Genomic DNA, 21432 nt, shown 5'->3' with positions numbered 1-21432 from the left:
ATTTGCTGGTGCGTTCACAACTGAGTTCCTTTGGTTGTGAGAGCACTAAATTCCACAGCAGTAAGAAAGGAGATTTCTCCTCTTCTTCGATCCAGTAAAAGAATACGCACTTCTAAATTGGAAATTATGTCTCAAGAGGCATCTGGGCAAATGGTACGGTCACTGTGCCTATGAAGCAGTACTTATTGAAAGTAGTTATGCACGATACAAAAGTTTCACCATACATGACCACACCATCAATGCTAGCGGCCAGTGCTCTAGCTCATATCTATATTTACTTATGGTGCTCAATTGAACTGCAGGTAACGAGCTACTCCCAATGTTAAGCCTCATAACCCCCAGACGCCACGAAGCTTCAAAACGAATATTGTAACCGACCCCAAATATGTTCCCTCAACTAGTCCTAGCGACGAATCAACCAAGAAATCGGAATATCTATTCCAGTGGAATCTGGTCTGAACCGTTATCTTTAAGATTATCTCTACTGAATGCTGTCTAACATAAACTTAATCGAACTAAGAGGTTATCACCTGAAAGTGATTCATTTCCCGATATGAGTAACCATTTGAAGGTTTGATAACGAGAGTGAGACGATTGATATAAACAAAATGAGGCCCGTTAAATGCCAATTTCCAGATCAATGTCTTTTATTTTTTATTCTTATAATTGCATAAGAGTGGTTCTCTTAAGGCCTATCGTTCTACAAGTGATGAAAAAATGTGAACAAGAATTCTGCAGCAACTAGACGCTGACATTGTCCCGGCACCTGAAAGCCGCCAGTCTTTTTTGAAACACGTTTCCCAATGTCGCTGTTCTAACTGAAGTGCAATGGCTCCCTACGTATAACAATTGCTTGCAAAAAGTGTCCGAAAGCCGCTTCGACCTCCTGCGTTTGTTAGCAATGCGCCGTTAACATTTCAAGGCAATATTCAATGTGTTAGTCCTTATATTTTAGTATATATTCAATATATCAATAAGATTCGCTTGTAATTTCGTTTATAGTACAAAAATAAAAATAACAAATTTTCTGGAGGGAGAACGTTAAACCAGGGATAATTTGGAGTAGGGTCATTTCGCGCGAAGCAAAACTATTCTCTTCGTAATTTATCGAGTCGTGCTTGCAGATCTGCGTCCGCATCCGACATCGGGCTGGCAGCTCCACCGCCACCATTGCCTCCTGCAGCCACACCTGCTCCGCCTGCAGCAATCGCTGCCTGAGGTTGTTTGTTGCCAGCAACCGAAAGCGATCCCGAAGCTGCCGGCAGGTCGGAGAGTTGATCATTCAGCTGCAAACCGAGTTCGTCCAGGACTTGGGCAACAACGGCATCAGTCTCCTCCTCGTCACCCTCGGCCTCCATGGCGTCGTCCATCACGTCGTTGATCATTTCCTCCTTCATTTCCATGATCTCGGACTGTTTCTCGAACTCGTGAAGTATCTTCTGAATCTGTGGAAGATTCAATTGACGATTCATGCTCTGCATGGCCTTTGTGACACCTGAAACCGACAGTAAACATTTCATCAGACCCAGTAGTTATTATAAACAAAAGCTCGTTATCGAACTGGGGACTCACCTTTCATAGCCTCGGCCATGGTGTTCTGCGATTTGAGCGTCTGGATCTTCAGCGAAACCGCTTGAATATTGGCTCGCATCAGCATAAACTTCTTCACATATCGCCTTGTCCGCACCAAGTCCTTCGCCATGATCTTCACTGCATCCATTTGCCCGTCCTTGGCCAATTTCTTGATGTCTGCGATGATTTTCTTTTCCTGCTGCTCCATTTTCATTCGCTCGCGATCCAATTCACGCATCGCTCTATTCAGGGCACGCTGGTTCTTTCGCATCATTTCTTCGGGCGAAATTCTCTTTCCGAAAAGCCAGTCCATGTTGAAGTCGTTAGTAATGTCCTAGAAGGGATTAAGGCGAGGAACTTGAAGAGTTTTGCAAAAGTAAAGAAACTTTGCTGCTGATTGACGTACTACGCGATGAATGGATGACAAATCCAATCTCGAAATTCGGAAAAACAATCAAGTTCAGTTGTCAGAAGACGTCGGATTTCGGGAGGCGTTGAATCTCGCCTGAATTATGTCGATTGCCGATGAAGTCATATGATTCGAAATTCGAAGAGTTTTGAATGGGGGAAAATAATGTCAGTTTGTTGATAAATAGAAATTAAGCAGTGTCAAAGTTGTCAAAGCGAGCGTGGACTGGTCGAGAAGTTTAGCTACGAATATTGGATTTATCGGAAATGGGGAAAACATCCAAAGACAAGCGAGATATCTACTATCGTTTGGCCAAAGAAGAAGGATGGCGTGCTCGAAGTGCTTTTAAACTACTTCAAATAGACGAGAAGTTCGGCATCCTGAAAGGTAATTGCTGGCGTAGGAATACATTTAGTGCTGGTATCGAATGCAGAGTTGCTTCAAGTGCAATTTTTGGAAAGCTACCTACATTCTACCAGCCAGCAATCTCGCTATTTTGATTAGCAAACATGAAACACAGACAATCAACCAACATTCTGTATAAATTTGACCTTACAGAATAATTTTAAAAAAGCTTCCTCTTCGAGGATATATATATATATAATATGGTTGCCATTTACCCCTTGGTGGTGTGGAGTGTAGTGCGTCAACCACACCTACGCGCAATCGCTCGCAATTACCTGAAATGCATTTCAGCTCCTACGATTTTCTAAGACGCCAATACTCCTCTACTGTTCTTCGCCAAATGCTCTTGGGGTGACTACTCGTCAGCCATCTTAAGGAAAATGGGTCCCACTGCATGGGCCAGCCCGCAATGCAACTTCCGTTTTCCAATAATAATGCATACGAGTGCCAGGTTTGTGTGACCATTAACTTTTTCGTTTGTGATAATATCAGACTAGCGTACTCCGATTATACGAGGCAGTCAGGTGTTGACGAAGGCTTGAAGCTCTTGAGTAAAAGAAGTGGAGTTCACTTTTTATGTGCTACTCCCTTACAGCAAGACAGAAAGAGCACTAGCACAGAGTAACTTTAATTTGATGATGTCGATATCGTCAGCGTAGGCCAGTAGTTGGGTGCACTTGAAGAGGATGGTGCCTCCCGCATTTACATCTGCATCGCGAATCACTTTCTCCAAGGCCAGGTTGAAGAGGACGTATGATAAAGCATCCCCTTGTTTTAGACCGTTGTTGATGTTGAATGGTCTCGAGTGGCCGTGTACAGTTTTATCCTGGCTATGCTATCATAGCCGGTTTTAAAGTCGATGAAAACATGGTGCAACTGATGGCCATATTACAGCAGTTTTTTCATCGCTTGCCGCAGAGAGAAAATCTGATCTGTTGCTGATTTGCCTGGAGTAAAGCCTCTTTCATATGGGGCAATGGTGTTCTGGGCGTATGGGACTATCTGGCCTAGCAAGATAGAGGAGAATATCTTATAGATGGTACTCAGCAACGTGGAACTTCTATAATTGCTGCACTGCGTGATATCCCCCTTTTTATGTATGAGACAGATAATGCCTCGTTGCGACGTTGCCAGTCGTCAGGCAGGAGATTCGCTGTCCCACACTTTGAATATCAGTTGATGAACCACTTGGTGTAATTGGTCGCCTCCATATTTAACCAATTCGGCTGTAATTCCAGCCGATGAATTGCACGGATTGTTTCTTCTATGCTTGGTGATGGCAGCATTTGTCCGTCGTCTTCAGTTGGCGGGACCTCCAACTCGCCGATATTTTAGATGTTAAGCAGTTCATCAAAATACTCAACCCATCACTTCAATATGCCCATTCTGTCGGAAATCAGATTTCCCTCTTTGTCTCGGCATGATGAGCATCGAGATCTATACGGCTTCATCCTGCTGACTTGTTGGTAAAACTTCTGAGCCTGGTGCGGTTGCTCCCTGTACTTTTCTAGTCCACAGACTTGTTGGTTTTCTCAGGCTTCCTTTTTCCGTCTGTGAAGTCACTTCTCCGCTCGGCGGAGCATTACTCGGTATGCAACATTCTTCCGTTCCGTAGCTAGCTTACATTCATCGTCAAACCAGCCGCTCCGACTTTTCTTGCGGCTGGGGCCAAGTATCTTTGTGGCCGTATCAATGATAACGTTATTCAGGTGGTTGTGAAGATTATTTCTTGATGCTTTATCTCTGTTGACTGCGGTTACTGCGGCATCCATTTCGCCCTTATATGTGTTGCGGGCGGCTGTGTTGTGAATGGCTTCGGTATTCACTCTCACCTGATTGTCAGAGGGGATTGTAGGTGGCGTCGTAATTCGAGCTTGGAGCACTATGCCAACGAGATAGTGGTCCGAGCCTATATTGGCCCCCCTATATGTTCTGACATTCATCAAGGCTGAGAGATGGCGGCGTTCAATCAGCACGTCGTCAATTTGGTTGAAAGTGGTCCCGTCTGGAGAGGCCCACTTGTGTTTGTGAACCGCTTTCCGCGCAAACCAGGTACTTCCAACCACCATTTCGCGCGATACTGCTAATTGAATAATCCGCAGTCCGTTATCATTGGCATCCCTATGTTAGCTATGGAAGCCGACGTATCGTCTGAATACGGGCTCCGTCCCTACTTGACTGTTGAAATCTCCAAGTATGATTTTGATATCATACTTGGGACTGGCTTGGAGGGTCCGCTCAACTGCCTCGTAGAAGGTATCCTTCTCCGACTCTACAGTCCACTCAGTAGGGCGTGAACGTTTAGGAAGCTTATATTTCTAAACTTGCCTCGTAAACGCAGAGTGCATAATCTTTCGCTTATATTTTCAAAGCCGATAATATTTTTTGGCTGACTAAGAAACCTCCTTCGAGCACATGGTTTACTGAATGGCCGCTATAGTATATGGTGTAGCGGTTCTTCTCCAGGAAACCGGTCCCTGTCAATCGCATCTCTTGCAACGCTGTTACATCAGCCGTATATTGGCACAGGGTATCGGCTAGTTGCTCCGCAGAATTCGGTCTGTACAGGGAGCGCACGTTCCATAAGAAAATGCGCAAATCGTTAATCCGTTGTCGCTGCGGGGTTCGTCGTTGTAAAATCCATCCTGTCCGAGGCGCCTTTCGTGGCTTCGTTACATCGGTTTTCTGGGGGGTTGTCAGCCCTACCCAACCCCCAACCTGGAGGACCAGTTGGTACATTTTATGCCGTTTTTAGGTGCGGGAGGCTCGCCTTCATCCTTCTCCGTCTGCAATGGTAGAGAGAGGGTTTAGTAGCAGAGCCGTTAGTGTTGGTTCAGCAGGCGTTTCCCAGGTTTTATGCTCCATCGTGGGTACTAATCAACGTTTCGCCCTGGGACCTATACTACCCTTTGACCGCTTTGGTTTTATATGCGTTTATATTCAGTTCAACTCTCCAACGTCCCGTTGAGAGAGCAAAGAGATAGAGAGAAGAGAACAAAGCAGTATGAAAAACGTCACCGATAATAGAAAGAATTTATATCGATGGTAAGATACAACCCTGGCGGACTCCGTTTTGGACCTAAAAATCGTTTGAAATTTTACCTCGGTGCACCACGTAATATTTTGCGCCATTATATGTCGCTCTGATTATTATCTTTGCAACTACAGGAAGCGTGTAGACTCCCCTCCCCTTTTATCACACTCAAAAGGGGTTCTCTTCTTTGAAATCTTAGCGGTCATCCCCTTCTTCCACTCTCTGGGAAAAGTCTCGGATTCCCAAGATTTCCGTACATGTGGAAGTAGCAGATCTGCAGTAACTGTAGGTACGGAGAGACCGTCACGCGCAGTGGTTTTACTCCGTTTGAGTGTATTGATGGCCGAAATGATTTCTCTTTTGCTTGATGATGATGATTCGGCATTTTATCCACAAGAGAAACCTCACCGGAAGTGATACAGTTAAGAACCGTGTCGACACCACGATCGGTCTGTAGCGCCATGAAAAAAGAAAAAAATACTCGCTGACATATCCGTCTGGAAAACAGCGGTGGGTACGGTTAAGAATCCTGGTGAACTGTTCTTTCTACCCCTACAGTTACTCGTCATCGTAGACGAAAAGTTGACCGTTAATGTTCTTCATAGGACCATCTTTCGTGACACTGTTGAAATCACTGCGTTCTGCTTCTCTGACTAGCGTAATAGCCAATTCCCTTTTGTCGCGCCCCACATTACATTGAACTTCTTGGGTTTTCGCTCGGTATCGGCCTTCAACCAGCTAGATCTTATGACGCCCCTTCGATACGTGGTCGATGACCTGCCCGGCACCCGAAAAAAGTACACTTTGGTGGCAGCCTGACGCTCATCGATATTCTCAGAAGGGTTACTCGGTATATCTGCTATCAGTCTGAGCGACATCTGGACCATTCATGCGGTTGATGCGACCCTCAGATGGTGATCCCTTTCCAAGTCGATGTCAGCGCCTCTCTTGTTACGCACATCTAGGAGAGACAACTCTTAAATCTACTGCTGATCGTAAAGTAGTCGATGTGATTGCGAGTACGGTGTCGGCTAGTTGAAAGCCAACTGACCATAGGTAGGTAGGTTCTGTACTCGAAGAATGTCTTATTAATAATGAGGTAGTGGAAATTGCAGAGATCCAAACCTCCCACTATTATCGTTACGGTCACCAAAATCGTGCTTCCCCATCACATCACGATCTCAATGTCACCTTTAGAAATTCTCCGCTGAACTGCGTGTAATTGTTCATAGAAAGCATTCTTCGCTATCGGAAGTCTCCGTCGGTGCATAGCACTGTACAATTGTGATGCTTCTTAGCCTGGACCGGAATTTTACAACCAGAAGTCTGTCAGAAACCGACTTCCAGGTCAAGAGAACGCGCTTTGCGGTAGCTGTCAGAAATAATCCAAGACCAGATCCGCGTCTGCTACCACTTGGCATTCCAGAGTATAAAGGCACATTGCCGACATTCCACCCGGACCTAAGAAACCTGAAGAAACAGATCCAGATCCATTTCTACTCTTTTTCGACTGAGGTCTTGAAGACTTCCTTTTCGGTGTTGTCTCTCGTAAGTATCGCAAACGTCATCTCGTCCAGTTTGATATGTCCTAAATTTGTGTGGATTGCTCCTTGGTATAGCAATTACGTTCTTTTTTTATTTCATCTTATGTCATAATTGATATTGAGATATTCGAACAACAAATAATGTTGAGATATTCGGAACAAATCCCGATACTTGCGCTCACCCGTCTTCCTTGAAAGTCCGCTGTCAGATGGGCGCACTAAACTCTCTGTTTTCAACTAATTTTGTTAGATGTATCTGATGTACCTGCCCTTTTTATAAATATAAATTTACAATTAATATAAGTAACCATATCAATTTTCTGCACTTCTCTCGAAACCACCATTTTTGGTAGGATTATGCTCTATATTATAAAGGATGAGCTTAAGGGGTCTTGCAGCCAATTGCTGCAGATTCGAGTAATATACTATTATTAACTTTATTTGAACAGATGTCAGCATGGGGTTATTTGGGAGGTTAGGCACCATATAGTGGCAGTCTCTTGATTTTTTTCAGATTACTACATTTAAGCTCCTAACGCGCATTATACAAAGCTTCACATGTTCTGTTATTAATGCGTGGAACTGCGCGAACCGAAAAAAATATTCAAGCAAAATAACGGCTGGACCGCGCAATCCCTTGGTTGTTTTGATAGTTTAGACAGGAGATGGGGAGAGACAGGGCCCCCAAATGAAAGAGTTAGCTTGACTTCATAACACTGTAACCATTTATGCCAAAAAAAAAAATCAACAGACAAAAAAATACGAAACCAAAGCAAAGACTTAAAAGTGAATAAGCAATTGAAATAATGATGGTTGCAGAAGGAGGAGGGATGGATAGCTTCTTTGTAAATGGCTGTACGCTACCGCAGATGACTTACTGACAAAACTGCCACCACACCTGGCAGTTAGGTATAAAATGCACTACCAAAAATGAGAAGAAGAAATCTAAGGCCCAGTACGGATAACCGGCAGGAGTTGTCTGACTGGGTCGGGCTGACGTAATGAACAGCACGGCATCAAAACCGCTAATTGTGGGACAGCTCGACGTCTAGGCGCCATAATGTCCAGGAGCATGGATCCGCATGATATAGCTGTTTCGACACAATTTATGGTGGCCACTTTAGCAGGTTCGCGTGGGCAGCGTAAGAAGTGGACTGAGGATATGAACCTCTTTTATCATCCGTTCCTACTACGAGATAACAACGGCGAGGGAAGGTACAACATTTTACGGAATACGCGCACGTGACTGTACAGCGAGTCGCAAACCAGTACTGCTTTATTACTCGCAACAACACAATCCCCGTCATTAGGGAACGTGTTCAGCTTAAGGTCATCGCGGAAACTAGTGACCAAGAGTCCATGGGGGCAGAGGCGGCTTCAATAAGAACACCACGTCGCACTGTTGGTAACAGTTTCAGTACTCGCCGAAGCATTTTTTTTTCACCTGATGAAGTCCTCGCTGATGTTCGGGATAAATTCCAGACCGATTATCTGCTTACCAACCCTTACAAGTTCATAACGTCTATTATTAGTGGTCTTTTATTAGAGTGGAGACCAATAACATTCTGTCCGAGGAGCAGAAGAGCTGCCGAGTTGCCGAGGGTTGTAAAGAGCAACTCATAATCGGCTTGCTAGTTGTAGGACTAACTACAGGGCGAAGAAATCTCTTTAGTTGCTATATTGATTAGTCAAGACCTTTGACAGTGTCCCGCCCACCTGGCTGAACGATCTATGTTGATGGATCGCATTGATCCCAAAGTAATAAAGTTTTTGGGGAGAGTCATACATCGGAGGGTACCAATACTTCATAGCCCATCCGTATACGAATATATATTCCATGGCTACTGAATGATGCTAGAGAGTATCGCTTCGCAATAAAGTATGGCCTACGTGCTAAGTGCGAGCTGACACACTTAATGTACTTAGATTTCATTAAGTTGTATGCTAGCACTGACTAAGTCTGTTGCGAATAGACATCTTTAGTCGTGATATTCGGATGGAATTTGGATTAGACAAGAATCGAATCCAAGCCATCCACAAAGGTCATCACGAGTCGTATGCTGGATACAGCATTGGTGACCTCCACATCCAAGCTATGACTGAGACAGATTTCTACAAGTACCTACAAATTCTGCAAAGAACTACTGACATGCCCGAGTTGTTGATCTGCTGTCCGGTTACCTGCGACGTGTGAAGCTGGTGCTGAAATCCACTGGCTCACGAGATCAAAGAAATTTGGCGCCTGAAGAGGGAGGCTGTAGTTCCTATAATATTGTCAGCTACAGGTATTGTACCCATATCCTTCACGGCTCAGAAAAAATCAGCGATAGATTAATTAATAACTAACTTCTGAATAAACGTTTGGTTGGACCTTATTAAAATCAGTTCAATGTCTGTCACACGATCTTTTCTCAGAAACTATGTCGATTGACATGAAATTTGATGAGAAGGTGGAAACTGTGAACGCCTAGACATGCAGTGAGTAAAGTCTTTCTACATTGAGATTAAGGGGAGGTACTCATACATGCAAAAGGGGGGTGTAACATTTTTTCTCACCAAATATAGTCATGTTGGGTATCAAATGAAAGGTCTTGATAGTACTTTTCGATGTCAATCTTAGTTGTGACATTTTTTGGAAAGGCGGGGTGTGGGAGGAGTCGAAAGTGTTGATTTTTTTAATGGATCCATTCCCAGAAACTGCCACCGCGACTTGTACTAGAGAGAACAGTGTGATGTATCGAACGATACGTTACAATATTACCTACACCAACTTCATACGCACATCCATCAGAGTCTGTAATGCTCTCTAAAACATAATGATCCGTTTTTAATTATCTAACACTGCAAAACTCCTAATAATGATCTCAAATGTTAACTTTCATTCCAGGTGTAACACGCGCCGTTGATCTGTGCGCAGCCCCAGGCAGTTGGAGTCAAGTTCTATCCAAAAGACTTTATGAAAACCGCAAGGAAGATGTAAAAATTATCGCAGTCGACCTACAAGCTATGGCTCCCCTTCCGGGCGTAGTACAACTCCAAGGCGACATCACGAAACTCAGTACTGCAAATGCAATAATTGAGCACTTCGGGGAAGAAAAGGCGCAACTTGTAGTATGCGATGGCGCTCCGGACGTAACAGGACTTCATGATATCGACGAATACATTCAATCCCAACTACTGCTCGCCGCTTTGAGCATCACCACACATGTCCTTACCCCAGGGGGAAATTTCATAGCGAAAATTTTTAGGGGAAAGGACACAACTCTACTTTACTCTCAACTAAGGATATTTTTCGAGAAAGTCTCCATCGCAAAACCAGCCAGTTCTCGAAACTCGAGTATTGAAGCATTTGTTGTTTGCCAGAACTACACTCCACCTGAGGGATATATACCACAAATGATTAACCCGATGATTGACGACGTTCAGATTATTATTGACGACACCGATTCGGAAGTGAATCATGCAATTATTCCTTTTGTTGTGTGTGGCGACTTGAGGGGATTCGACTCGGATATGTCGTACAGCTTGAATGTAAGATTGCGGCCAATTTCGTGGGAACCTAATTCAGTTTTGTTTTTACAGCTTCCTGGGCAAAAGGAATACACCTACCGAGAAGTTGTGCAGAAACCTATTGCACCGGCATACAAAGAAATTCTTGAAAAGGTGAAAAGCTGCTCAATCAAGCATTCCGCTATTACTGTTGAACACACGGAACAGACGAGTTCAGATAAATGAAATGGTGGAATAAAAAAAAATCGGAACAGAAACTTGGTTAATTTTCTATTTATGTACAATATAAGTTTTTACTAGATTTTCGAGCTTGAGTTCTAACCTTCCCACCCGACTATTCGCCTTTTTTTGCTAATTTTTGGTTCTACATTTATCTGAGTCCATTTCTGAGCCCAAAGCCGAGAGTCACGGACTTTGCCCCGTTTTTCCTAAATTCGAAATCTCCTAAGAAACCTGTACTTAAAGTTCTCGCAATTTTCTAGTTCCTCATTGTTTTTCGTTTCTTTGTCCAAATACTCCTTTCATCCACATTTCTTTTCAAAGTCCCGAAAACATCATCTGCTTCCAAACCACCCACACTTTTTGAACATGCTAAAAATAGAGATTCAGAGAGGTAAATAGTACAAAATAAAAATACACGTTTCAGATTGGAAATTGTTCTAATTTATTTACACACAATCTACACATTCACTTATTTCACCTCCGCTTCATAAATCGATGCTTGAATTGTTCCAACTTACTATTTGTAATTATCGCACTCATTATCGAAAACTGAGTCTTCTCTGGGTTCCCGACAACATCCACAATAGCTGCATTCTTGTACAACCAGGCCATTTCTTCGCCCCCACTCGGGACAGAAAACCGCATTTTAATCCTACCCGTGACCTCAAGAACTTTCTCTTCTATTTCAAGCATTAGCTGGTTGATCCCGACGAGGGTTTTTGAAGATACTAAGGTCAGATCATCGAATTGAGCAGAACTGAGGTTGCTAGTGAGTAAGTCCACCTTATTTCCTACATTTATTATCCGAGGCGAGTCAATTGGTCCAGCTTCTTCCATTTGAGGGTTGCGTGCTAGCGACTTAATTGTGTCTTCAACGTGAAGTTTTTGCTGTAGATGGTTTGGATGAGATACATCTTGAACATGGACGATTACATCCTGTAATAGGCGATAAAAGTTTTACTGTCGTCTAAATAATAACCACACAATTACTCACCGCCATCATCGCATCTTCCAAAGTCGCGACAAAGCATTCAATCAACCCAGTCGGTATGTCCGACATGAATCCTACAGTGTCCATGAAAATGACTTCTAGATTACATGGCAGAACTCCAGCATGCGCTGTCACATCCAAAGTGGCAAAGAGTTGATCTCTCGGTTGTATAGTTTGTTCGTCAGTTAAAGCTTTTATCAATGACGTCTTACCAGCGTTTGTATAGCCAACTACCGCCACTGTCGGGTAGTCTTTTTGCTTCCTTTTGTTTCGAAGAAGCTTCCGATGTGATCGGACCCTCATTAGTTCGCTTTTGAGCTTGCTTTCACGTGTCCTAAGGATCTCTTTTTGAAGATCACTCAATGCGTAGCCTTGGCGACGGTTGGTTGAAACACTAGCGTCCTTTACCTGAGTCCAAATATAAGGAATTTCTGCCATAGCAACTTGCAATTTAGCTTCAGCACTAGTTGCATGCAATCGAAGTATCTGAATAACGACTGAATACCGATCCATGACTGGTAAACCGAACTCATACTCAAGAAATTGTTTTTGAGCAAAAGACAGAGTTCCTTTGCTTATAAATATCGAAGTGAGCTAGAGAAGTTTGGCAAATATTTTGAACTCGTCAATGTAAAAAAAACGTATAAAAAGTCTTACCTTTCTCCCGCTAGATCGGATTTTCCTGACCAAGTCTTTTAGTTCCTGCAATTTTCCGCTTCCAAAAAGGGCTTTCTTTCCTAAAGACTCCAAAGGAACCTTCAAGCTTTCTTCAACCGACCAGTTCGGTAAGGAGTTAACTAAAGCGATTGCTTCTTGTAATTGTAGATCGGGATCCGTAGCACTTTTCTTTGGACCCCATTTAATGTATGGCTGAATGACAAGAACGCTTTGTTCGACCTGAGTTTGTCTGGTTACATGCATTGTGGTATTTGCTATAAGGTCGTATTGGCTAAATGATAAGGAAGAGCGTATGTAAAAATACTTATGTATCCAAAGGCAGGGCAGAAGTGAGACTATAGCTTAAGCCGTTAAAGCAAGAACTAGATGTGAGCAAGATCAAAGAACCCAACAAACAAATAAATAGTGTAGGGGTTACCTCAAGCTTGCCTTCTATGTATTTTATTCTTGTTAGTTTAGCACAGAATACTTTTGAACGCATCTCTGTCAGCACCAAATCGACATCCTTTTAACGGTGGCAATAAGAATAAGCGAATAGCTGAATCTAATGCGCGAAAAATTCCACTAAAGAGACTATTTCACTATGGATTGAAGTACCGAGAGATGCCATGCATGGAAAACTTGATTAGGTTGATCGGTCCGTCTTCCGGAGCTAGACAAATAGGTTGAGAAAATGGGGAAACCTGTAGCCCCAAGCCCTTATATATTAGGCCCATTGTACAATCTTAATCAGTTTGCCACCACCCCAATGATCTAAAGGTAATAATTTTCAGAGCAATGTCTGTCTATTTAGAAGGCCTACTAAGGTTTTCTTATACTCTCCTTTAAGGGGACAGTAGAAATGACATTCTAGTGGCCCAAGTTTCTTTACAGACTTTTTCCTGGAGGTGTTAGTTTAAATCTTCTCATTGTCCCCATCCCTTCATCAGACTTAACGGTCGATTGCGTCAAAAACCGGCTCTAGTTCCACTATTGTCAAACCAGCCCCTTTCTGGGGCAATCTGGCGCAGGGCCCAATTTAAGCAACATCTGCCCCAAACTGCCAACTACCGCCGGTAAGCCGTCCGAACAAAGACGAATGACACGATACCTCCAATTTTGTTACATACATTCTTCTACTACAATTCTACTCTATTTCCAGTAGAATGTCAGTAAAGACTACTCATATATTGTCCATAATAACTCAAAGAGGCAGTAGTGTCCTTCTCTCTTCGTGACTAACACAGAGTATATCTTTGAGACTGACAGGAAATTCTGTGGTCCACAGCTGGTGCCTCCGCAATGGACTCACGGTGAACGCTAGGAAGACTGGACTAGTTATGTTCACAAGGAACATCAAGTGGGGCAGCCTTACCAAGGGCGGAAAACAGTCAAGTACTTAGGAGGAAAACAGTCAAGTACTTAGGAGTACATTTTGACTCCAAGTTAACGTGGAAGCACCATATCCAGAAACAACATCAGAAATCCTGCAGGTTACTCTGGTGCTGTAGGAATGCGATAGGTAAGACCTGGGAACTTTCACCAAAACGGATATACTGGACGTATACATCCATAATAAAACCCATTTTGATGTATGCATGCATCGTCTGGTGGCCAAGACTTGGTGGCCTAAGTATTACTGGAGCAATGAATACTACGCCGACTGCGGCACTTGAAGCTATCCTAAATTTACCCCCCATTCACTTAGAGGTGAAACGGAAAGCAGCCAACGACGCATATAGGCTCGATACCATTGGGGCGTGGAAAGGCGGCCAATCACGCGGTCATGCGTCGATCTGGAAATTCCTTGAAAAACATCCGGTAACCCTGATACCGACCGATCATATGGTTTCCAGATTCGTCTTTGAAAAGACATACACTGTCGTAATCACCGAAAGAGAAGAATGGTCGACAAGTGACCATGAGTCTTTTCAGATTACAGACTTAATAATCTTCACCGTCATGGAAGGTGGATCGGGCGCAGGGGTGTTCTCGGAGAACCCGATTATAGAACTGGTTCGACCTCTCGGAAAAATGACGACCATATATATGCCATTTCATTGGCAGCAGAAGAATGTCTGTCTCCTTGTGAAAGAGCCTAGGGCCACTAGAACGACATTTTTGTTGTCCCTTAAGAAGTGGGACATGAAAACGCTAGTAGAGGTTTTAACGGGACACTGCTCCTTAAACTACCATATGGAAAAGATTGGGGTAGTGGTTTCGGCTATGTGCAGCCAATGTGAGAAGAAGACAGCCTTGCACTTTTTATGCAGCTGCCCGGCATCCTCAGAACTCAGACGAAGACACCTTGGCAAGGTTTTCTTCAATGAAGAATCGGCACACTCTCTGCCTCTGGAGAATGTTCTCAGATTCGCTAAAGCCTTCGAACACCGTAGGCGGGAAGCCATTAACATAACAATGGCCTGAGTGCTCGCAGCTGCGGCTCCCTCCAGTAAACTAAACTACCTATGGTCGCCAAGCATCAGAGTCCAAATAGGCAAATGAACCTTGTCTTTCTAAGTAAGTGCTCCAAATGACAAGCAATTCTGTCGAAGATTTGGAAAATTCACAGCTCATCAGCAAACTATTAATCTATTGAGCTGAAGTTTAAGAATGCAGGCGACTAGAAGTGATGTAGGCTAGCAACTTGTCAATGTCGAAACTTTCCTGGTATCAAAACATCCGAATAGGAACTGAGCTCATGGCTACGATCTTTGGCAATGATATCGAGGGTCTCAGAATGCTCGGTTTTTTCCAACTTGAGCAAAAATTTCGAAGATAAGACTAGATATTTCTCAACGTAATGAAGCGGTCAACTCTACAGAGTACTCCTCTCGTTCATGTGGCACGATGTATCCTGGAAAGCCTAACGGTAGTAAACGCGAATCTGATATCGGACTGTTGCTGGCGACTATCACAAGGCACGATCTTATGAACTGGGATCCAGATCTTGACTACGAGACTCCGATTCAGGAACATCACAATCGTGCACTACTATATTGTGATCGTGGTGGGTAATCTGAATGCCGAATTGGGCTTTGAGAACACCTTGTTCGAGCATGTAGTATGCGGGCATGATCTTGGTATCCGTAAAAAAACTATGGAAGCTGTAAATATTTCTGCAAATTTCACCGCCTAGTCATCGCTGGTACAGTACACCGTTCGAGCGCAGGGCCTGCAACAGTTGGGTTTCGCCGGATCGGAACAGCCATATAGCGATCAGCAGTAGATTTAGGAGTTGTCAGTGAATTTACGCACTTACTTTCGCGACCGTGTCGCTAGTGCGTCTGCTCAATTGACCGAATGTTTGCCTCCCAAATTTAATGTGGATCGTTTCTAAGATCTGACTATCATCCAGCATACTGATGGACAGTCGGCCCCCATTTATAATGCCGGTGGAGTTTTCGCGAAAACGTACAAATGGATCAATGGACGTAAGTAGTTAAGAGCTCTATTGATTACTACGAGCGGGAATGAGCACGACGCATTGGAGCACCGTTAGCGTGATTAAGTAAGAGAAGTGCAACGTAGTATACGCCACGCAAAAGGAATTCGAGTCAGGCTATTTTTAAAAACAACTTTATAATCAACCTGTCCATTTCGTATTTGTTCGTTTCGACATTTCCCTGCCTCTTTATTGACATCACCTTCAGCATTAAATACGCTGGCTTCTTTGCCGATCAAATCTAGACAAAGTATGTTCTTGCTTTTACGACTGCCCGTTTAAGATCTTTAGTGTTTTGGTCTGCAAATGTGCCTTCACTCGCGCTCATTCCTCTTTCGTCCTAAAACAACCATTGCGTGTATCCCTTTTACTAACCAGATACATATATTAGAGTTCATGAGATATAAGAGAGGGATCAATGGTCATTATTTTTGGAACACGCTGCAATCGCTGTGCTGTGTACACCGATGATACGACGGAGACAGGTGCTAACGAAGGCTTGGAGCCTTCAAGTGACAGTGGAGGTCACTTTCCATGTGCTACTCCTATATATGTAGGAACGCAGAAAGAACACTAGTACGGAACATTCTCAACTTGATCTAGGTGTATATCTTCAGTCCAACTCGACTTGTCTTTCTTTCCAAATCCAGTGTCATTTGACCAAGGTCCATGATCCGGGGAGAGACCAAACAGATGCCATCAGAATAGTGGAGATGTTTGAAGAAAGATGTTATCGTTAATTGAACTCCTCCACGTAGTCCGCGCAAGGTAGCATGAAGAACATCACCCATAACAAGAAGAAGTAATATCAATGATAAGGTTAATTCCAAATATCCAGCTTTGGATTATGCGCACTATCACTTGACCGGTGCTCAGAGGTGGCGGTGAGGAAGACGGGGCCTGTCGGCCAAACCAAAACCAAGTGGCCGAGGAGAACCTCCATAGTGGTGGCACCGGGAGACGCTGTATTCACTTTGATTTGCCGGCCATGATGCAATAGGCGAATGCTCCAAAGGCCTAATCAGGGCGACCAGACCCGAGTCTGCACGGGGACTCATCTGAAGTGGCAAATTGGTCACGAAACCTTAACAGGCGTATACTGGTACCATGACAACCGGGATAGCCCCTGGACTCTCATACTTCGGGTGAACTCCCGTTGTATGTGAGTACAGCTCGGTTGTATGCGGTTGGCCCCCCTAGTGGGAGTTTCATTTTGGTTGTGCTCAAGCGAGAAGAGACCTTTGGGCCTCGGCGTGGTGTTGCGTTTCAACACGGGGCCGTACTCCTTAGTTCGGTAGAGATTTAGGTAATTCTTGCATCCACCAGTATGAATGCTAAGCCATGTACTTGGTATAGACTGGTACCGTTGTTGCTTGTCTCAGCGGGGCTCTGATTGTGGTCACAAAATCAATCCGTGTCTGAAGAGGACCGTAGGATTAAGTCTCCACGACAGGTACCTACGTTAAACACTCAAGGGCTTAACTATCACTTGACCCAGTTTCTAACTGGGCATGGTGGGTACCGCAGGTATTTACATCGTTTTGGACATGACGATTCTCCCTTTTGTCTTGAGTGTATACGGACGCGGAGCACATTCTCTTTGTATGTCCGAGATTTTCAAATGGTAGGGAACAGCTTCAGCTTGACAAGACCCTTACAAGTGGAGACAGTCATTCCGCAAATGCTCGAATCCCAAAAAGTGTGGAATGCAGTTAGTGGCATCATAAGCTGTATTCAGGAGTTTCGAAGATTAGAGCGACACGGAGGGAGCAATTCACCGTAGGAATAAGCTGGTAGGGCTTTAACACGCCACACGATGTAATGTCTCTAGGTAGTTCCATGGGGTATAGCGGTTCAGGAGAGGTGGTTTTAGTGTTCCACACTGTGACTTTCGATGATGTCTGCCCTCTATAAAAAACGAGACAGACAATAAACCGATTTTAATAAGGTTTTGTTTTATATAAAAATGTCCAGATAGCTGAGTGGTTAGAGCACAAAGCTGTCGCACGGAAGGTCGCGGTTCAAATCTCACTGGTGGCAGTGGGATTTGTATCGTGATTTGACGTCGGACGCCAGTCGACTCAGCTGTGAATGAGTACATGAGTCAAATCAAGGTAATAATATCGGGCGAGCGCCATGCTGACCACATTGCCCCCTACATCGTTACTGTAGTCTACCATTACGGTCTTGAATGAAGTGCTCTAACACACTTCAAGACCCTGATCCAATATCTATTGTTGCGTCAACAGTTATTATTCCCACAAACCCTTAAAAACGAACCGTCGATGTCGATGCGAGGAATATCTTCTCTAGTCTACCATCGCTACCACAATGCACGCGCCTTTACCCTCAGTTACCAATCAATATTATGTTGATATTTTTTGTTAATGACTAAACCAGTTACCTATTTTCCAAGTCCAGTTCTTCTTCTGCTCCCTCCTCATCTCCATCCGTGGGTTTAGTGTTGCTTTCAAAAAATGATTTTCTACTCCGTAATCCCTTCACGCCTGTATACTGTGTGTGCTTCCATCGAGCAGATATAACGGTATAACTCCCACATATCTCTGAAAAAGTTATTTGAACCTCAAGATGCGAATCACAGCGGAAAATGCAGGCATAGTTACTTACCAATTCCCTTAACCTTATTTATTCTTCTTATATTCGACCCCAATCGCGCCACCACTCTTAAGATCGACATTTTCCTCCACAATTTACTATTTCTCCTCACTTAACGCGGTGTGTTTATCTTCCGCAGCCATCCACGCTGCCTGGCAGGCCTTCGTTCTATCACTTGTGATCTTGTAACCAATCCCGCAAGCTGCTATCGACGAAATGAGGATGTTGTACTTCTTTGGGTACGGCAGCTTAGGTTGCACGAGTTTTTGGGCAAAATAGAACCCCGAAAAACCTAGAAATAGACTTCACTAGGACAAGTTTAAACGAAGAGGAGGCTAGCGCTCACCTAGACACAGTCCGGCTAACCCTGTGAAGAGGGTTCTGGTCATGCACTCGAGATAGAAACCGAATCCGGGATGCTTGTCGCGCTGTTGCTCCTTCAGTTTCTTAATGTCGTTCATGATAGTTGTGCGGATGCACTTTCTTTTGGTACTTATTTGGCTTATGCAACTGTTCGAGAATTGTTTAGTATCAATCACACATGTTTGGCTGTCAAAGCGTATTAGAGATGCCGCTAGTACAGTGCAAGAAGAAAAAAAGAGAACACTAGGTACTTATTACAGATTTTGACTCAGGTGTTGTGAATGCACAATATCAGGCTTGTCTTTTATTATATTATCCTCAATGATACTTAATTCTTAATGATATTCGTTTTGAGATTTGAGGTTGTACGCTGAAGTGATAGGCGTGTCTTATTTACATTCAGTTTAGTGTCAGATAATTTGGAAATTAAGAAGCCACAAAAGTAAGATACCTTATTGTTAGCAAAAAAAAATAGCAATTGAAAAGAGGTCCCGCACTATTGCTATACCGTATTAGGGCATAATAGTACTGGAATAAAAAAAGGAATTGTAATATTCTCAATTAAGTACATATACAAAACAGATTAGAAAATTATGCTATAGTTATCCATAAGGAAAACAAGGGGGTGGGGAAAAACAGGGAACTATAACCTAGGGCAGTATTAAACTCAACATTGCAATAAGTTTAGTTCCAACGAGAGAAGGAAAATGAGGGAAGAGAAAAGCGAAAGCAGAGTCCTCTGAAGCAGGATTTGTCGTCGGGGCCTAGAATAGAGAGGCTGACAAAATTAGTTTGTGGGCGAAGATACACAATTTTCACCCATGCCTGGATTATTCTAGGTATGATGCAAATTACAAAAACCAACCAAACAAACAACATCAAACCGCACTGGTCAAACGTGAAGAATAAAGATAGGAGACTACAACTTTGAGACTATCTAAGGTCGAAAATCACAACCGATAACAGCTATGACGATGAAATCCGTCCACGGTTGCTGGCTTCCAACAGAGCCTATTTCAGCTTACAAAAACTATTTCGCTCGAAACATCTCATCATAGAGTCAAAGCTCTTACTGTACAAGACAATGATCTTGCCAGTCCTCAGGTATTCCTCGGAGACTAGGGTTCTTAGCAAGAAGAATTGCGAACTCTTGGCCGCGTTCGAGATAAAAGTCCTCCAAAGAATCTTTGGCCCCCTAGAAGAGGATTGACGATTCCGTATTCTACACAATGACGAAATCTATGAGTGGTACCATGACCGTCCGGTTGTGGATAAAATCCGGCTCTATAGATTACGGTGGGCGGGTCACTTAATCCGTATGGATGAGGATGATCCAGCCCGGAAAGTCTATAAGGGCAATTTCTATGGTAGAAAAAGTAGAAGAGGCAGACCCTGCTTAAGATGGAGCGATGGTGTAAGCCAGGACGCCACACAGCTTTTGGGGATATCGAATTGGTGGACCTCAAAGCAAAACCGGGATGTCTGCAGTTCCTTATTAAGGCAGGCCTAGACCGGATACCGGCGCAACATTGATGATGATGCAAATTACAATCTCATTGAAAATGAAACGAAGAAATGGCAGCAATACGAAGAACAACTGTTTAACTTCATTCAGAACAGAAGGGAGGTGGTTTGCACAATTTAAACGCAGTCGTGCATGTATACAAGATGATTCGCATGAAGGACGTCCAGAAAATATACAAACACTAGAAGTAATAGCAAAAATGCCTGATATGACTTTGGAAGATCGTCACTTAACTAAGAGAGATTAATTAGAAGCCGTAGAGAGAATATTAGGTAATGTCAAATATATTATGGCTGAATAATTGGGTTTCAGACAACACAAGCAGATCGAGTAAACAAAACATGTGTGCAGATTTAAAGAAAAAGTAAAGAAAAAAAGAGACCATCAACTTTGTGGGATGATAGAATTACAAAGAGATCTGCATCCCAGAGAAAATCATGAATCGGTACCCACCTGGTAAACATTTGCTGAACCAGCACCAATAGCCCATGAAAATGCCTAAAAAGAGGATAAATTGCACCAAAAATTCCTCAAGGTTGGGTACCGCTGATAACCCTACATGGAAAACCACATGTTACGGGGCCACGAGAGGAGCCCCGGATTGCATTGACCACAATTGAAGAATCCAGTAACGGGTAAATGGGCTACCATTTTGCGCATCATCATAGAATGTGGCCTTCCTGTGCAGAAAAGGAGCTATCCCATACCGTTCCCAATAAAGGGCTGATGTAACACCGTTACAAGAGATGTGCTGGACAGGGACCGGTTTCCAGGAGAAGAACCACTACACAATATATTATAGTGGCCATTCCGTAAACCATATGCCCAGAGTAGGTTTTCTAGTAAGTCAAAAATTGAAATCTGCTTAGGTGTGGAAACCTAAACAAAAAGCTATGCACTCCGCGTTTGCGAGGTAAATTTTGAAATATAAGCATCATAAACGGAGAAGGATACCTTCGATAAGGCAGTGGAAAAAACCCTTGAAGCCTGTCCCATGCTTGATATTTAAATTATAATTGGAGATTTGAACAGCCAAGTAGGGGCGGTGCCCGTCTTTCAGGCGATACGAGAACTCTCATAGCTTGCATAAATCATTATTCAACTAACAGTGTCATACGAAATGGCTGTTTGAAGTAGCT

General features: G+C 43.5%; 4 protein-coding genes across 4 annotated transcripts; 1 reads left to right on the top strand and 3 right to left on the bottom strand.

Annotated features, from left to right (window-relative positions):
• Window positions 1–928: 928 nt before the first annotated feature.
• LOC119658757 (charged multivesicular body protein 2a) lies at window positions 929–2031 on the bottom strand. The gene is made up of 2 exons (XM_038066450.1): window positions 1573–2031; window positions 929–1495 (listed from the first exon to the last, which is right to left on the bottom strand). The coding sequence occupies exons 1-2, from the start codon at window positions 1883–1885 to the stop codon at window positions 1089–1091; spliced, it is 720 nt and encodes a 239-aa protein (XP_037922378.1). The 5' UTR covers window positions 1886–2031; the 3' UTR covers window positions 929–1088.
• A 104-nt stretch (window positions 2032–2135) lies between these two features.
• Window positions 2136–10731, top strand: LOC119658756 (putative tRNA (cytidine(32)/guanosine(34)-2'-O)-methyltransferase). Its single transcript, XM_038066449.1, has 3 exons — window positions 2136–2368; window positions 9852–10495; window positions 10547–10731. The coding sequence occupies exons 1-3, from the start codon at window positions 2248–2250 to the stop codon at window positions 10697–10699; spliced, it is 918 nt and encodes a 305-aa protein (XP_037922377.1). The 5' UTR covers window positions 2136–2247; the 3' UTR covers window positions 10700–10731.
• Window positions 10732–11114: 383 nt separating this feature from the next.
• On the bottom strand, window positions 11115–18558 carry LOC119658755 (putative GTP-binding protein 6). Its single transcript, XM_038066448.1, has 5 exons — window positions 18418–18558; window positions 18194–18353; window positions 12345–12636; window positions 11691–12281; window positions 11115–11632 (listed from the first exon to the last, which is right to left on the bottom strand). The coding sequence occupies exons 1-5, from the start codon at window positions 18485–18487 to the stop codon at window positions 11171–11173; spliced, it is 1575 nt and encodes a 524-aa protein (XP_037922376.1). The 5' UTR covers window positions 18488–18558; the 3' UTR covers window positions 11115–11170.
• On the bottom strand, window positions 18470–18979 carry LOC119658758 (transmembrane protein 141). The gene is made up of 2 exons (XM_038066451.1): window positions 18752–18979; window positions 18470–18697 (listed from the first exon to the last, which is right to left on the bottom strand). Exons 1-2 carry the CDS (start codon window positions 18864–18866, stop codon window positions 18504–18506), a joined length of 309 nt encoding a protein of 102 aa, XP_037922379.1. The 5' UTR covers window positions 18867–18979; the 3' UTR covers window positions 18470–18503.
• Between the last annotated feature and the right edge of the window lie 2453 nt (window positions 18980–21432).

Source organism: Hermetia illucens, chromosome 6 (genome assembly GCF_905115235.1).
Source record: "Hermetia illucens chromosome 6, iHerIll2.2.curated.20191125, whole genome shotgun sequence".
Lineage (NCBI taxonomy): Eukaryota > Metazoa > Arthropoda > Insecta > Diptera > Stratiomyidae > Hermetia > Hermetia illucens.
Note: the sequence above shows the minus strand (reverse complement) of the source record. Positions and strands in the feature narration are given on the sequence as shown.

Bases quoted from the DNA above. Each gene is read 5' to 3' on its own strand.
- LOC119658756 (XM_038066449.1), top strand. From the start codon at position 2,248: ATGGGGAAAACATCCAAAGACAAGCGAGATATCTACTATCGTTTGGCC. The intron at 2,369-9,851 runs GTAATTGCTGGC...CTTTCATTCCAG, and splicing joins GAAGTTCGGCATCCTGAAAG to GTGTAACACGCGCCGTTGAT. The intron at 10,496-10,546 runs GTAAGATTGCGG...TTGTTTTTACAG, and splicing joins ATATGTCGTACAGCTTGAAT to CTTCCTGGGCAAAAGGAATA.
- LOC119658757 (XM_038066450.1), bottom strand. From the start codon at position 1,885: ATGGACTGGCTTTTCGGAAAGAGAATTTCGCCCGAAGAAATGATGCGA. The intron at 1,496-1,572 runs GTGAGTCCCCAG...TGTCGGTTTCAG, and splicing joins CATGGCCGAGGCTATGAAAG to GTGTCACAAAGGCCATGCAG.
- LOC119658758 (XM_038066451.1), bottom strand. From the start codon at position 18,866: ATGAACGACATTAAGAAACTGAAGGAGCAACAGCGCGACAAGCATCCC. The intron at 18,698-18,751 runs GTGAGCGCTAGC...GTCTATTTCTAG, and splicing joins GTTAGCCGGACTGTGTCTAG to GTTTTTCGGGGTTCTATTTT.
- LOC119658755 (XM_038066448.1), bottom strand. From the start codon at position 18,487: ATGTCGATCTTAAGAGTGGTGGCGCGATTGGGGTCGAATATAAGAAGA. The intron at 18,354-18,417 runs GTAAGTAACTAT...TAACTTTTTCAG, and splicing joins AAATAAGGTTAAGGGAATTG to AGATATGTGGGAGTTATACC. The intron at 11,633-11,690 runs GTGAGTAATTGT...CGCCTATTACAG, and splicing joins TGGAAGATGCGATGATGGCG to GATGTAATCGTCCATGTTCA.